At 39.0% G+C, this 17,454-nt stretch overlaps 1 protein-coding gene across 1 annotated transcript in view; it reads left to right on the plus strand.

Moving 5' to 3' along the window:
* scube1 (signal peptide, CUB domain, EGF-like 1) overlaps nt 1-17,454 on the plus strand; it is a 103,349-nt gene that overhangs the window by 37,860 nt on the left and 48,035 nt on the right. Inside the window, exons 5-6 of the mRNA XM_015001662.2 lie at nt 11,597-11,725; nt 15,689-15,805. Coding sequence (XP_014857148.1) covers nt 11,597-11,725; nt 15,689-15,805 — 246 coding nt within the window. The remainder of the gene's footprint in view (nt 1-11,596; nt 11,726-15,688; nt 15,806-17,454) is intronic.

Raw genomic sequence — 17,454 nt, forward strand, 5'->3', positions numbered from 1 at the left:
ATTGTGAAAGAGAACCACACCAACTGAAAATGTAACACATGTTTCAGGTTTGGTCCCCAACTAAACCGAGTCCACTGGACTATCTGGTGTGAAAACATTCTAAAAATGACAGGACACCGATCCTCGAGGACCAGATCTGGACACCCATGGACTAGGCCATCCTATCAGCTTTGTTTCTCTATCTGTGACACCAGTCAATAATGTTCTTTGTGTTTGGGATCAAAAATCCATCCTGACTTCATCTTCAGTTCCTTACCAGGATGTCTCTGAGCGGACGTTGGCTCCTGAACACTTCCTCTTCTTGTGAGTCCTCTGTCTAAACTCTTATGAGGAACACCTGTTTGTTCCTGGTTTATGGTGAAACTATGTTTATTTCACTTCACACTGAGTGTGTCCCTGGTGGTATTCATTGAAATATTCAGCACTTTGGTAATAAACCAACATCAGGGTCTTGACCAAGCTCTTCAGCCCATCTTGAGATGCTTATTGAGTAATGACTTGGTAATTAGAACTTCTAATAAAAGAGAAACTAACATACAACTGAGAAAAATCTCTGTTCGCCTGTCTTATGCAGATACTGTTATTCAAATAGGAGCAAAAAGATAGAATTTACTTTTGCTTTTCTTCCTAACTGATATACAGGTGCTGGTCATAAAATTAGAATATTGTGATAAAGTTCATTATTTTCCATAATGTCATGATAAAAATTAAATTGTCATATATTTTAGATTCATTGCACACCAACTGAAATATTTCAGGTCTTTTATTGTTTTAATTTTGATGATTTTGGCAAACAGCTCATGAAAACCCAAAATCCCTGTCTCAAAAAATTAGAATATTATGAAAAGGTTCTCTGAACGAGCAATAAAAATAATCATCTGAATCAACAAAGTAACTCTAAACACCTGAAAAAGATTCCTGAGGCCTTTAAAAACTCCCAGCCTGGTTCATTACTCAAAACCGCAGTCATGGGTCAGACTGCTGACCTGACTGCTGTCCAGAAGGCCATCACTGACATCCTCAAGCAAGAGGGTGAGAAACAGAAAGAAATTTCTGAACGAATCGGCTGTTTGCAGAGTGTTATATCAAGGCACCTCAGTGGGAAGTCAGTAGGAAGGAAAAAGTGTGGCAGAAAACGCTGCACAACGAGAAGAGGTGACCGGACCCTGAGGAAGATTGTGGAGAAGGGCCGATTCCAGACCAAATTAAATTTTCATCTCCATAAAACTTTTCAGCAGATGGAAGCATGAAGTGCTCCAAAATCTTCTGATAGCTGCTGCATTGATCCTGCCCTTGATAAAACCCAGTGGACCAACACCAGCAGCTGACATGGCACCCAGACCATCACTGACTGTGGGTACTTGACACTGGACTTCTGGCATTTTGGCATTTCCTTCTCCCCAGTCTTCCTCCAGAGTCTGGCACTTTGATTTCCGAATGACATGCAAAGTTTGCTTTCATCCGAAAAAAGTACTTTGGACCACTGAACAACAGTGGTCCAAAGTGCTGCTTCTCTGTAGCCCAGGTCAGGCGCTTCTGCCGCTGTTTCTGGTTCAAAAGTGGCTTGACCTTTGACCTGGGGAATGCGGCACCTGTAGCCCATTTCCTGCACACGCCTGTGCACGGTGGCTCTGGATGTTTCTACTCCAGACTCAGTCCACTGCTTCCCCCAAGGTCTGGAATCGGCCCTTCTCCACAATCTTCCTCAGGGTCCGGTCACCTCTTCTCGTTGTGCAGCGTTTTCTGCCACACTTTTTCCTTCCTACTGACTTCCCACTGAGGTGCCTTGATATAACACTCTGCAAACAGCCGATTTGTTCAGAAATTTCTTTCCGTTTCTCACCCTCTTGCTTGAGGATGTCAGTGATGGCCTTCTGGACAGCAGTCAGGTCAGCAGTCTGACCCATGATTGCGGTTTTGAGTAATGAACCAGGCTGGGAGTTTTTAAAGGCCTCAGGAATCTTTTTCAGGTGTTTAGAGTTACTTTGTTGATTCAGATGATTATTTTTATTGCTCGTTCAGAGAACCTTTTCATAATATTCTAATTTTTTGAGACAGGGATTTTGGGTTTTCATGAGCTGTTTGCCAAAATCATCAAAATTAAAACAATAAAAGACCTGAAATATTTCAGTTGGTGTGCAATGAATCTAAAATATATGACAATTTAATTTTTATCATGACATTATGGAAAATAATGAACTTTATCACAATATTCTAATTTTATGACCAGCACCTGTATTATTAGCTCAGAGTTTCTCTGCAGTTTATGCTGATGTGAAATATAAGGGCGCAGACACCATCTGGTGTTTAGCTACGACTTGGTCTCACTCCCAGGAGGAATCTGCTTGTATGATTTGAAGCTCACAAAGTCCACCAGTTAAGCTCAAGTTTAAAACCTTAACCTCTGGCAAACGCCACCAAGCTCTGGGGGTTTTACAAACAACCACAGCCTGCTAAGGTTTCTCATATCGCTGGTATTAAAAGCCTTAAATCTGGTTGTAAAAGATGCTTAAAATCAAGAGGGTCATGATTTTTTCTTCTTCTTTGCAATCACCTCAGAGCTGCTCTCCCTCCAAATGCTCTTAAGACATATGATGGTCTAGCCAACGCTAAAGTCTAAATCTCTGGTCTTGTCAATTTGATGTGTGTTAGGTTAAGGCCAGATGCAGGAAGTAAAAGAAAGAAAGCAAAAGAATGAGTTAGAAAAATGTGTGTGTGTGCATGTGTGTGTGTGCGTGGACTCCCTATTTGACAAAGAGATTGGGGAGGGTTATTAGAAAGGCACAGTCCTTATTTAAAGAAGTTCAATGCACTCAGCTGAAGAAAAGCTCTCATTGAAATTCATGGCTTAGCACCTATAGCTCTGTGGTTTAAACAGACCAGTGAGAGAGACACACAGTCAGCGTCTGACAGATTTCAATTAAAATGGCATTTACAAGGGATGGAGAGAAAAGTGGAGAGAGGAGGAAGACGGGAGTTTAGGAGATTTTTCTTTCCCAGTTGGTTGACGTTTCTTCCTTCACAATTTTCAATAACTGAAATTCCCCGATCGGAGTTCAATTTCATTCATCCGGAAAGTCACTTTTATTGATGCCAGCTGCTCGACATTTACCAACCAATGGCAAAAAATATAATAAATGGCAACTATCTCAGCTTCACAAAAAAGACGTAATATTTTTTATACATGGGAAAGAAGTTTTTTTTTTTTTTTTTTTTTTAAAAAGACAGGTTCAACTTCTTCAACTAAATATTTGATCTTCACATCGGATCAGTGGGCTTACCAGTCATTAAATACATGTTGGTTTGCCATAGAATCAGACTGTGACTTTAAACAATAACAGGCAGTCTTTTTCAAATTTTAGTTTTGTGTCACGAAAAATTGTTTTCGTTTCCTCTGTAAGAATGGTGTCTGCGTGGCCCATTTTGTAATCTGAGTATTATTATTTTTTTGACCAGGTGATGTCATCAGAGATCTGTAGTCCAAGAAATGTATCCACTCTCTCTGCTGTGGTATGATGAGGGACGGCGCTCAGACCAAAACCTCTGAAAGTCAACCATCACCTCCTTTGTTTTGGCCGTCTCACCCTGCGCTTGACTTCTTCCTTGCTCATTTATTCATGGATTCCATGAAGGTGTCCCACAGCTCTGGTGTCATCTGCCACTTCAATGGCTGGATTTTCTGCATGTGTGGATACAAAGTTGTTTGTTATCGATTTGGACATAAGTGGACCGAACACACATCCTTGAGGGACTAAGTGTTCAGTATGACGGAGTTAAAAATGTTTCTTGATTGGTTTTTGTCTCTTAAAACAGTTGCTAACCTGAAATTACTGTAAAGGATTCTGGCTTTTTCACTAGAGCTCAACTCTGCACAGTTCCACTCAGTTGTAACGGTTTTCCACCAGTAGCAGCTACGTGGCACCAGCCCATTTTTTTGAACCTACTTGTCGAGTCGAGCTGAAAATGCGATGTCAGCAGATTATCAGGGATGGGGTCACTGGTTGCGTCACATTACCGACTTCCTGACAAGAATCCAACCTGCCAGTTGTGAAAACTTCTCTAAAAAATAGATCCCATTTATACACCAAAATATACAGTCAGTTCAGCAGAATTATAAAGTAGTCAGATTCAAAGGTTTTTACATATATTCCAGTTTGATCCTTATAAAAACTTTTCAGCCAAGTTCAGTTTATTATGTCAATTGGTAAATATTTTTCTAAGAAACCCCTCACGGTTGTATCAAATCACTGACTTTTTAAGGACAAATGAATCTACATTTGTTCTTAGATGTTTTATTCTGCCATAGGGAAGCTACAGTGGACCCACAAGAAGTATAGGTCATGGTTCCATCATACTAGAAGTCATTTCAGTACCTACAGTGTCAATAATTTGAGTCTTTGTGTATTAGGAAAAATCCACAATACATTCGAACGAGTGCCTCCAACTCTTTGTTTCAAAAAGCATTGCTGTTCATTAGTCACTAAAACCCAGTATTAAGGAACCTTTGCAACATCTCTGTGTTTTGTAAAGGAATTGAAATGGCAATCACTATATGATATATTTAACTCTTTTCTGTGCCAGATGTTCAGAACATATTTTGTGTACGGTTCTATATCGTTCCACTCCACGCCTCCTTCGGTTGATGGATGCCAGTGTGATTTTTTCCAGCTCACGTCAGATATCGCTGGCTTGGTTGGTGATCTGTAAACGCTTGTCTCTGCTGGTTTATGAAGGAACCGTTTAAGGAAAAGAGGTTGTAGTTCCACCTGGAAGTGTTGTTTTCCTCCTGTAGCTTTACATAAGACAAATACTGTTGATATAAGTTTGATAAGTTTAGAAGTTTGATTTTGAAAGAAAAAGGCATGAGGTGAAAATCCTTTATCTAATACTACAGATTAGTTCTTTTTATGGGGATGTTTGTTTTTCCTTGCAGACTGGTTCTATTTTTTGTATTCATAAGTGGGTCTTATTATGTCCAATGCTCTTTTCAGACATTCTCTCTGTTTTTTGTAGCTCGTCTAAGTTGGGCTATCATGTTATCACAGTAAATTCTTCAGCTTATGCCTCTTGACATGTCCCAATACTGATTTTGAAATGTGTTTTGGATCATTATCATTATCCAGTAAGGGGTTTTTACATGAAACGAAATGTTTTCTTCCTAACGTCAACAGTATTTAACAGAAGTTTTTCTTGGCTGCCCAACAGAAGCACAAAATAGAAGCGATCCAACCCTGAGCTTAACAGTTGGCGAGGCACACGGCTGTTTTTCAAGACATTTTTGCACGCCACCGGCCAAAACCTTCTTTTTAACCTCATAAGTCTACAAAAGCAGTTTCCAAAAACCCATTGGGCTGATCTAGACTTTCATTTGGAAATCTGTAATGTAGACAAGAGCAGACAAAGCTGATATACATGCCGTCGTAAAATTGAGCCTGATTATACGACCTTGCAAAGGTATTCCAACACCTCGAACTTCTACAGACCCAGTTAAGTTCCCACCACAACTTTAATGCCTTATGTTGGGATTTGATGTGTTGTAGTTTTTCACACCAAAACGTCCCATTGATTTCCAGTTAGATTTAGGTGTGGACTTTGACTGGACCGTTCTTACACTTTGATCTAAACTATTCCTTCTTGTCTTTAGCAGCCTGTGACAGACATCGCCTCTTGTACTCAGCTCAGTTCATCTCGTCATCAACTTTGGCTGAAGGAGTAGGAAGAGTTTTGCAAGATCCTGAATATTCCGGATGAAGCTCTAGCCGTTTAATCAGAGAAAGCTACAGTGGATATCATGTCGTGTGAAATGAACAAATTTCTAAGAAAACATTCAAAAGTTGTTTTTTGTTTGTTCTTCGGGGCCGATGAGACAATATTGTCTTTTCCTGATTTCTGTTTTTACAATCTTGCGGCCCTCAGTCAGTATGTGATATTTTTGCAGGTGTTCCACTCTTGAGGTTCTCATTTACCTCAAAAGTTCTCATTACATCTGCTGCACGGTTAAGCGAAGCTGTGAAATCTCTCCTCGTCCCCGGTGAGGCGATCGGGCCGCGAGGCTGGCGTTCCGCTTCAAATCATTCCTCACCAGCCGCAGAGGAACCGGGAGGAGGCTCTAAATTATTCTCCTCCATCTCCATCTCTCTCCATTTCTGTCAGTCCTCCTCTTCTACATTCCTGTCCTTCTCCGTCTTTGTCTTTCACCTCATTTCTCTTCCCCCCACCCCCCACCCTCTCTTTCTGTCTCCCACTGCATGCTGCCAGCCAGAATTACTGGGCTTTGGGGTGGAACACTCCAAGAGTCAGGTTGTAATAACACGGCTGTGATATGCTTGGATTTCATCTCCAGTCTTTGCTCCTGAGAGAGTGAAAGGGATGCAAGTTGAGGTAGATAATGAGAGGCAGAAGTATTGAAAGAGAAAGACAGAGGATTATAAAAGAGACTGTGGAGAGACTGGGTGAGAGACAAATTCTGTCCTGTGGGCTCTTATTGGGCCATGAAGTCTCTGTTTTATCTGGACCTGTTGGGGCTCCCAGTGAGGAACTTCAGTCGTTATAAACTTGCTGACCTCCCAGTTTAAACAAAACTGCTCACTGGAGCTGGAGGGAAGAAGCCTTTCCTTACAATTTCCCTGCTAACTGCCGGCAAAAATCATATAGTCTTACTTTGTATTGCCAAGAGTATTTGCTTTCCTGCCTCCATGCAGATATAAGCTTGAGTAAAGCTGTCAGTTTGTTCTTTGCTAGTGTGCTAGCTTCATCTCCTCCTGGAAGGCTTTCCAGAAGTTGTGATAATGACGATGACATGGTTTTGAAAAGAACTAAACATTAAGATTTTCATGTTGTAAATGACAGGATGCATTCACACCAGCCTCGTTTAGTCCGCTTTAATCCAACTACAGTCTGTCTGACTAGAAGGTCCGGTTCGTTAGGGGAGGTGTGAACACCTAATCAAACTCTGATGCAGACTGAAAAACACTAACTCTGGTTTGCCTTCAAACTTTGATATCAGTTAATTGGAAGTGAACACTGATGCAGTTTGAATGCATATTTGATCACCAATCGGATGGGAGACTGCTCTGCAAGCAGGAAGCACACTACAGCACACGGCATTCTGGGTAATTAGAACCAAAACAAACCAGTCTGTCTAGTGTTAGGAGAAATGAGAGGACAAAAGACAAACCCTCCAACCACTAAAATCTGACACCACTCCATTTGTGTTTACATTTCATGAAGAAGGAAGGGTAACACTTTATTTGAAGAGGGTGAATAAGACTGTCATGACACTGTCATAAACATGACATAACACCTGTCATGAACATGAATGAGCCTTCATGAATAGTTATGACTGTTGTCATAAAACGTCATTCGGTAAATCATGACACTTTTAATACAAAGTTGACATTATTAAAAATGTCTTTGTTATGACAACTTATCATTAACCAAGAAATCATGATCTGACATAAATTTGTCATAATGTCATGATTTAATTATTACACTAGCAAAAGATTTAACAAAACAATGATTAATATTTCCACTCCCTGAAATAAAGCAAACAAAGCTTAATCAAATCATTAGATTTGATTAAGCTTTATTACACTGTCAAATGATTTAATAACAGACTCATTAACATTTTTTTTACATCAACTAAAGTGGAACAAATAGCACCAGTTATGAATATGTAATTAAGTGTTATTACAGTGTCATTAAGTAAAGTGAAACAAGTAGCAACAGTTATGAAGATGTCATTAAGTGTCATTAATATTAACTCTACCTCAGGTAAAGTGAAACTAGAAGCAACAATTATAAAGATGTAATTTAGTGTTACCACAGTGTCAAATGCTATGCTAACAGAGTCATTGATTTTAAGTCTTACCTCAAGTGAAGTGAAGCACACTGGAGAACTTATAACTACCATCATAACTGTAGAACAAACCCTTTGTACATTGGAATATGACCTTAGGCCAGAGGTTCCCAAACTGTGGGCGCGCCCCCTAGGGGGGGCGCCGTGTCATTGCAGGGGGGGCGCGGGAAGCCATCTGGATGAGAAACAAATAAAATATGAATCTGTATGCGCTGGGTTTTTACCTTAGAATGGCCAACTCTCTGTTATTCCTATGTCAATTTGATACAGTAGAGGCTTCCACACTTCCCATATCTGTGTCCTCTGTCACTTTTATCAGCAGTTAAAACTGTTTAATCCGTTGTTAACATGTTGTAACCTGTTTTTCCGAGCCGCCTTTAAACGCCACATGAGCGCTACGACGCTCGCGCTGGGTTTACACCTGTGAAGGAGACCTGCTGCTGCTGTGCGGAGCTACGTAGGTTTGTGTTAGAATCACGGCAGCAAACCAGCAAAACGCAAAGAACTTTTCACAGTTTCCCCCCCAAACTAACCGACTGAGTTGAGTAAAGCTGTTGGATGCAGGTAATGTTAGCTAAAAGATGACTAGCTAATATCAATACAGAACCTTAAGCTTAACAAGCACCTTGTAGGCTACCAATGTTGGTGTCTATATTCAGCTACGTACATTCATTTTGCCCCCCAAAAAGTCGATGCCCCCCCCCCCCTGTCGTTTCAACCAGACAGCCATTTGTAATCCATGGGGGGGGCGCAGAAGAAAAAGTTTGGGAACCACTGCCTTAGGCTAACATGGGTCTTCATGTGGCTAAAGTTTCCAAAGCAAAGAACACAAGCACTGTGTCACATCAGCCAAGTTGCTAAATAATGTACATAAAGGATAACTTTGACTTAACATATTAGCTTTTAATTTGTTAGATTAAAATTGGAGGGAAAAAACTAATTTGCCTGTCTTTAAAATATGTTTAATATTCAGGGCTAACGTTACAGTAATGGAGTTTAATAACTTTAGCTAAAATTAACTTACAGCAAGGTAGAATTGGCTTGAATTACTCATAGCTAACATTACAAAGAAAGAGAACATAGTCAATGTTATTTTCTCAAAGAAAATGTAAAGTTAATAAGATACATACCTCATATGTATTAGCTGTCAGCAGCTGAAAATATGAAGAAAGAAAATCATATTTTAGTCCCTAACTGAACCTAGTCTGACTATCAGATATGAAAACACTCTAAGTTCACATTTTCCAATTTATTAATAATTTTAAGACCTCTGTTTGAATCAACTTCTGCTCACTCCTGAGTGAATAAAAGAATAGTCATCCGATGTTTTTGTACGTGTTGAAATGATAACCTTCTTTGAAAATAATTCAGTTGTTGTTCAGTTGTTGTCTTTATTCACTCTCAAAGCATCGTTCTAGTTCTTTCTAATTTGTGTTTTAATATTGCATCACAGGGTTTCAAACTGCTTCACATTCTGTTCAAAGTCTGTCTGACAGAAAAAACTGTCCTTCATGGATTCCACCAATCCGGCCTTTAAGACGTAGTGGTCAGAAGAAAACCAATGTTGAAAGAAACCCTCTGGAAGCCTGTGTGTATGAAGACTTCTGTACCAACTTTGCTATTGTTTCATGTCTCTTTTCACTGAATTGATCTTTTCTTCCTTCTTCAGGGCTTTGATTGCAGGACGAATGTAGGAAGTCATAACACCTCAGAAATGTTTGGGACATTTCTGTTGAGTACTCGTGTAGTATTGGCTGCAAATTGATTCTTCTACGTGTAAAGTTGGTATAAAGTAGATGAAACTACAACTTTTTGTTGTTTACTCTGTTTACTCAGCTTCAGCTTGAACTGAACTTTTTCCAATCAATCAGGATTTCACAAATATCACTGGTTCGTGGTCAGGGTTTTTTTACACTTAGCAATTGTTTGCATGTTTACAACATACTTGAAAGACACATAAAATATATGAAGTGCGTGTCAAATCCAAATGTTGCTCATTATGATGCTCATTACATAGACAAATCAACATTATGATGATTTTCCATGTGTAGCTGATTTAAAATCAGAATAGTATATCAGGCCAATAAATAATATATTTTATGTTACAGGAAAGTGGGTTTATGTAAAGTATGCTAATGCCTGCTTAAAGGTTATTTTCAAAAGGTAGTTTTAATCTGACAAATGAGCCTCAACAGAAAGCATATTCATATTTATTGAATATGACTAGTAAATGTTTACTGTTGGCATGTTTTACTCATATTAAAAAGCACAGTTTAATTTGTTTAGGAAAGAAAATAAGAGTTTTGATCATTGCTAAATCAACTGTGTTTTAAATAAAGAAAAGTAATCAACATGGTTTTGCACCAGAACCATAGAAATATCTCACCTCATATCACATACAGGTCAGCAGATCAGACGCTGGTTATCAGTGACGGAGTAGCGGATGCGTCAGTGAGATCTGGACTCTCCCTTCCTGGGTCTGGGTCTCGGCCTCATCTCATCTATGTGCACCCACTGCTCTGTTTGCTGTTTTAGGCTTAACTGTGCTGAGTGACCGGTCTATGTCCGACTTCTCCTTCTGCCTCGGTTTATTTGACTTCTCCCAGGTCTTAATAGATTGTACAAACAATGCTTACTTATGAGTTTACTTTTAAAACATGGCCGGTGCTTGTGTTGGCCGCTCTTCAAACCTGTTTCTACCAACTGCTTTTATTGTTTTGCATCTCCGCCTTTTTTAAATTAAAAATAAGTGAAATTTTCCTTTAAAGTCTATGAAACCTCTTTTGTTTTGAGCTTTTATGTAATAGTCCACTGGAAGTGGACAGCTTCATTAACAGTTACTAAGAAAACACTTTTCGCTTGTGAAGGGGACTTGTGAGGGAAAATGGTGCGATGCTGAAGTCCTTGAAACCATTTTGGGTCAGATAAAGAGGCCTTACTCACCATGGAAACCGAGGACACTATGTGTTTAGACTGTGGGTAGACAACTCTAGTAGTGCATGTTTTAAATGTTTATCAAAAGTTGTATTAATGTCTATTTCTCTCTGAGTTTTAAGCACAAAGGACTTAAGCATAATTTGGAGTTAAGAACCGTAGCTGGATTTACAGGAAAGTTTTGGAAAGATAAGCCAGTCTGGCCACCAGACTAAGAACTGAGTCAGACGAAGAGATCTGTGCATAGATGTGCAGGATACAATGACTTAGGTACATTCTTACAATTGATGTAATCATCCCAACTGAACAGGAGGTGTCTCTTTAAAATGAGGTACAGTGTGCTTCAGTGTAAAGAACTAAATCTGATGACAAAACATTATTCACCTGAGATAAAACTCTCCAATGTGTGACCTTTAAAGAAAATATTCTCTGATTTCTAACAATTTTCATACTTTCACATATAAACATGTCGGGCAGCATGTAACCTTTGATGCAGCATCTGATCTGCAAGTCAGTTCTTTGGTGCTGGAACCATAAATAGAAATAAACATCAATATCAACATTGAATATCAGGTTGTCCTCTTAGAAAAGATAATCGTTAGTAGAGCTACCTGTTAGCTAGCATTGATGGGATTCGTTTGGTGTGAATCAGATCGGTAGTGCAACTCTACTATGACTTTTTTCTTTTCTTTTATTTTTAGGAAAGGAACAAATCACGTTTAGAATTTTAGCTTTAGTTTGCGATGCGACTCAGAAATGCCTCTGATTAAACCCCATGTCTTGTTGTCCTCTTCCTTTGAACAGATGGAATGAACTGCATGAACAAAGACCACGGCTGTGCTCACATCTGCAGGGAAGCGCCCTTCAAAAGTGGGGTGTCATGCGAGTGCCGGCCTGGTTTTGAGTTGGCCAAAAACCAGAAAGACTGCACATGTATGTATCACATCTGATCCTCATGCTGTGACAAAAAAATAGAATCATTACTTTTGGGAATAAATAACAGACAAGAAACTAAAATGCTTCCTTCATCAGAAACAACGTTACGTGCTTGTACAACATACATAAATCATTTCATTCAATTCTCTGGTAATTATTGACACATTTTGTCAGATGTGAAGACAAAGATACAATAACTGTCACTTGCATTTCTAATAAGAATGTCTTCTCACATGCAGATGAGTCTGCAGGTAAAAAAGACCTTAATGAGATGTTTCACATGATGGTTTAGCAGAAAGCAATCAGTTAAGAAACTGATCCTTATCCTTCAATAAGGATGGATATTGGATAGTTAATTAGTTATCTCTATAGTTTTTTTTATAAATAGAGGCAAAATTCATTTGTAGGAGAAAAACATCCAGGTTGACCAAGGAAGATATAAAAGTGTTAGGACTGGTGATGCATCCGGCTGGAGAGCAGAGTTTGCACTAGGCTGCTGTGTTTCTGTTATCCAGTCATAATCTATTTTTACCAGTCAACTTTTAAAGGGGCAGTGTTATTTAAAATTGACTTTTTTGAGCTTTGCATCAAGTTATAATGTTATTGCCTTATCAAAAACATATGTGGAGTGTTACCTTTATTCTTTTCATGCATCTTTGAGAAATCCTTTAATCTCCATGGCAACCATTCAGCTGTGCAAAATGCCTAGGTGGAGCTCGCACCGCCTTTGAGACTCAGCTCCTCCTCAGAGCTGCAGCTTCCAAGGTTCTAAGCTTCTGTTTCACAGAACTTTCCTCCTCCATGACTACCCCACTCAGCTCCTTCAGACCAGCAGCAGCAATTAGCAAACACTTGGTGGAACTGTGCATCAGCTGAGCTCCTTATAGAAGCTACTTCTCAGTTCAACGCTGGTAAAAACATTGTTAATGAGTTAATAGAGGAGCCATGAATTTTAGTTTTTAAAGATACACAGGCCCAAATTCAAGACATTAAATTACAAAGTGAAATTTGTTTTAAGTCATGTTTGATACAGCATTTTTATAGTTAACATAGTTACTTGTTTGTACAGTAAAATTTTAAATGTGCTTTAAAATTATAATAAAGACAGGATTCAATAGTAATTCATTTTGTTTAATATTCAACCCAAACATGCTGTGCTGGGAATTCTCATTGTGTTACCACACATCAAGCAGATGAATATGTAACCCTTGGCTGTGAGAGTCGAGTCCTCGTTGTTCCCTGGACTCTGCGTTGTGTACTCTTTAAGGTTTTCGTCGGAAGGAAACAAGACTCTGACACACACTGCGGTTTGGGATCGTGGTTGTGACCGTTTATTCGGACCACCTGACAGCGATGCGGCTTCGCCCTTTAGAATGCAGAGCAGAAACTGCTTGTCAACTTTCATTCACTGACATGCGCCGACACATTCAAGCACTTCCCTACAAATACATAACTAAGTAACTTCTTAATGCTACCTCCAGCAGGATTCAACATGGGATCAAAAATCTCAAATCATCTCAAAATTGTTTCTTAAACACAACAATGAGTTCACTGCACTCCAGTGGTCTCTACAGTCCAGTAGGGCCCCACTCTGATGTGGTCGGATCACTGATTTGCATCATGGGTGTGCAGCGTGTTACATCGCTCTGCAACAGCTGAGCGATGTAAAGATGAACATTTCTAAGAAATGTTTCTGTTAAATTTATGCTACAAAGAGTTACAGTAGATCTGAGGTGCAAAGGGAGCCAGCAAGGAGCTAGCATCATGCACCTAGCAACATGGCTAATGAGAGCAGTTTTTGTTTTTTCTTTCAAATTTTTGATATATACATAAATATTTATATTTAGAAAGGAAAACCAAACATCTAGCAAAGAGCATAGATTTACATTCAGTTGACTCTATTTTGTTTCCAGTTCCACGGAGCAGTAAATCTTTAACCGCTTTCTTTATTAGCCTGTTTTTCTTGCGTTTACGTAGTGGTAGAAAAGATTGAGCTGTTCTGGTGATAAACATCAGTAACAGGCACGATTAACAGCTTCCAGTCAGGCTTTGTGGTAATATATGAGGTGGACATTTAATTCCAAAACCATTTGAGCATGTCAACCCAAACTGAAGGTGCTGAAGGATTCAGTAGTGGGAATTCATAACTCTTTACAGCTCAGTTGCTTTTTCTCACTTTTCATTCAGTGTGTTCAGCCATGGAATGCAGGGCTGCTGTTTTTGAGGGGGGGAAAGTGAGCTTTTAATTGCACTTTATTTGGCATCATATCTTTTTCTCCTCTTACAGACAGAGTGTGAGCACTGCACAAGTCTCTGTAAAGCTATAATGTGTTCTCCGCTGTGGTAATATTTCACTAGCAGTAAAAGTTGCAGTGCCGTGTTGGTCTGTTGAGCATGACGGAACATAACAGCAGTAAACAAGTTAAAAAAGACACTCGGGGTGTTTTCCCACCTGATAGTCTGGTAGACTGGGTTTGATTGGGGACCAAAATTGCAACATTTGTTACATTTTTAGCTGCTGTGGTTCTCTTTCACACTTCACTGTGTCAAATGATCCAGTACTTTTGAGAAACCTGTTCCCCCACTCGCCTGTGGGGGTGCTGCACCAGTCACGGAAGGAAATGACATGAAAATGTCTGAAGAAGACACTGAGCAACTTCCTTCTTCACAAAATGTTAACAGAACTGAAGTGTGAAAAATGTAACAAATTTTAATGGTTATAGCATTTCTCTTTGGTATAAGAGTACAAACCATTTCTCCCACTAGTGCCAGACTCACATGTTTGTTTTGGTTGTCTTTACCCAGAATGCTGTAGTTCACTTCCTGGTTTTGGAGCGTCTCCAGTCCACCACTCTGATGTGGTTCAAGTGTAAATCAGAGTGGTTCTCCTCTGCCTGTTGCTTGTTTCTGTTACACCCATAAAGTGACAAACAACAGCAATGGATGACAAAGACTGAAGTTGTTCCAGCCTGAAATAGCATCTTAATGCTAAACATGTAGCAGCAGCACAGACGTCCCCAATGCTAAAGTCAGCGGCTGAAGAAGAAGCCGCTGACTATGAAGAAGTTCCATGAATCATCAGGAGTTCCTGAAACTCTGGAAAGATGAATGGATAGAATAAAACTTTGCGCCAATCTGATGACTGAAGAACCTGAATAACAGATTTTAAAACAACACATATCATTGTTATTGAGCTCAGCTGTCTGTTTATTCAATAATTTAGCTGCTAAAAGGCCTTTTGAAGTGAGCATGTTTCTTATTTGGTCGATAAATGGGTTTTGATTGAAATGCAATTAAATGTGATTAATTAATTACAGACCTTGAGATTAATTTGATTAAAACTTTTAGTGGACTCCCATCACCAGTATAAATATTACCTAAATCTGACTGGGTGACATAATATGTTGAGTCTTTCTCTCAGTTCAGCTGTTGCTGTACACTTAGAACGTCTGTAAGAATGGACAGAAACAGTGATGAGGGTTTAGATGCATGTGGAGCTTAACCAACCAAGAAATGCACAGTTCACTGAATTACCCACTGATGTCCTCCAGCTGCTCCTGGCTGATTCCACTTTATTTAATATGTTTGTATTTAAATGTTGATGCAAAAGAACTGAAAACTCACTGAACCCTTTGGTTCTTGCTTAACTTTTTTTTCTGACATCATACTATTGTTTGACATAAATAGCCATTTTTTTTCTTTTTACAAAAGTCTCTCATTCAGACAGAAACCTTGTATCCCAAAACTGAAACTTTTCAGGAACCTTTCTGAATATAAATTCTTACTGTTTTGTCAAACAGTAAGAACTGGTTGAAGTTAGATTTTTTTTAATGCGTCAGTGAAACTCTACACAGGTGTGATCAGTGGAGTTGATTTTTACAAGAAAACAAAAATTAAACACAATGTCATTTCTCACAGACTCAGAGCAAAATATAACATTTACATTTGCACTTTCTTTAGTGACTTGTAACTATGGAAATGGAGGGTGCCAGCACACATGTGAGGATACGGACACAGGGCCGGTTTGTGGCTGCCACCAAAAGTACGCCCTGCATTCAGACAGCAAGACCTGCATCGGTGAGTGACAGCCATCATGGCCTCCCAAATTATGTAAACTTGTGACTTTAAATGGGCAGATAAGTATAACATTTTGAACATTTATTAACTGAATGTTGCCAATTGACAAAGTAAAAACAGCACAGATAGAACACACTACTGCACAGTGCTGCTGCTTGTTAAGATCCTGTTCCTGACTTATGCTAATTTTAAATCTCACCCTGAAACAAGACCTGCTTTGGTTTTTCAAGCTGATTTCATGAACATTTATTAATGTGACTTTTTATCCAAACATATTGCTCTATAAATGGGCTGATTTTTACTGTGGTTGTCATTCTTAAGCTTTTAGCTGGAACTTTAATTTAATCAAACTTCGAGTTTGTTTTTAGCTAATAGAGCTTGGATACTACTTGGATGCTACGTTAGCTTGGATACTACTGAGCTGTTTGGATAGCTAGCTTGCTGTACACACATTTCCTCAGTAAAACTGACCTTACAAGTGGAGTTGTCTTAAAGATGCAGTAGTTAACTTTTATAAGAATTTTTTTACACATTTGCTAAAACTGTCACTACATCCTGACAGAGTAATATGAGACAGATAATCTGTGAAAAAAATCTAGCTCATCTGTCTCCTCCTTGCGGTCCTACTGCTATGTGTAGAAATACACCAAACAACCAATCAGAGCCAGGAGGCAGGTCTTAACGCTGCCAATAATTCTGGTGTAGCGCTGAGGAGACAACAGAAGACAATAATTTGTTTTCCAAAGGGATAGTTCCGATATTTGAATATATTAGTTATATTTGTTTCAGAATAAACTTTTTCATTTTGCCTTTATAACTGGTTGAAGATTAATGAAATGTTCCAGGTAAGTGCGGATGCTCTTCCTTACCTCTTTCTTCAACTCCTCCTTACTGATACAGGCTTGTGACACCTGAAGGGGTCTGCAGTGCCAGTAACAGGTTGTCATGTGTTTTAGCATCAAATGCTTGAAAAATGTGGAGGATTAATGGCACCACCATTTATTTCGTGATTTTATATTTTGTAACCTCAAGGTACAAATACATACTCAGAATTAATCACTTTTTTTTCTTGTCACACTAGACAGTTCTCTCTCTTTCAATTCTAGGACTTTATGTATGAGGACATGATTATCTCTATACAATATTTTTTTTTCTAACATTACTGTACAAAACCACAGAACCAACATTACATTAAACACAGTCACAAAGATGAACCCAAGATGGAAACGTTGAGTGTAAAAAAAAAGACAAATACACCTAAAGATTCAAGAGTTGATTGATCCACCTTTAGTAACTGTCATAATTTCTCACATCACTATGAAGGTATTCATGCCCTCTGTTCGCTCTTACAGTTCTACGTTCATTGAAGTCTGAACACTTCTCTTCATGCCTCGATTCTTTTGTCTTCAGTCTTCAGACATTCTGCTGCAGATTTGCTTCCTTTCAGCCATTGTTCCTTTTCACAATCTATGCAGTTTGGGCAATACCATGGCAGATGACTTCACTTCTAACTGTAGAGTATTTGAGTGTTAAGAGGAGTTTATGAAGCAAAATGACCACAAGCTTCCAATCATCCAAAACAACCCTAATCATTTCCTTTTTACCATCTTGTTGTACTTTTCATCAAATATTAGGCATTGGCTTATGGT

This window comes from Poecilia mexicana, unplaced genomic scaffold (genome assembly GCF_051168715.1).
Source record: "Poecilia mexicana isolate PSO_F unplaced genomic scaffold, ASM5116871v1 scaffold_23, whole genome shotgun sequence".
Taxonomy (NCBI): domain Eukaryota; kingdom Metazoa; phylum Chordata; class Actinopteri; order Cyprinodontiformes; family Poeciliidae; genus Poecilia; species Poecilia mexicana.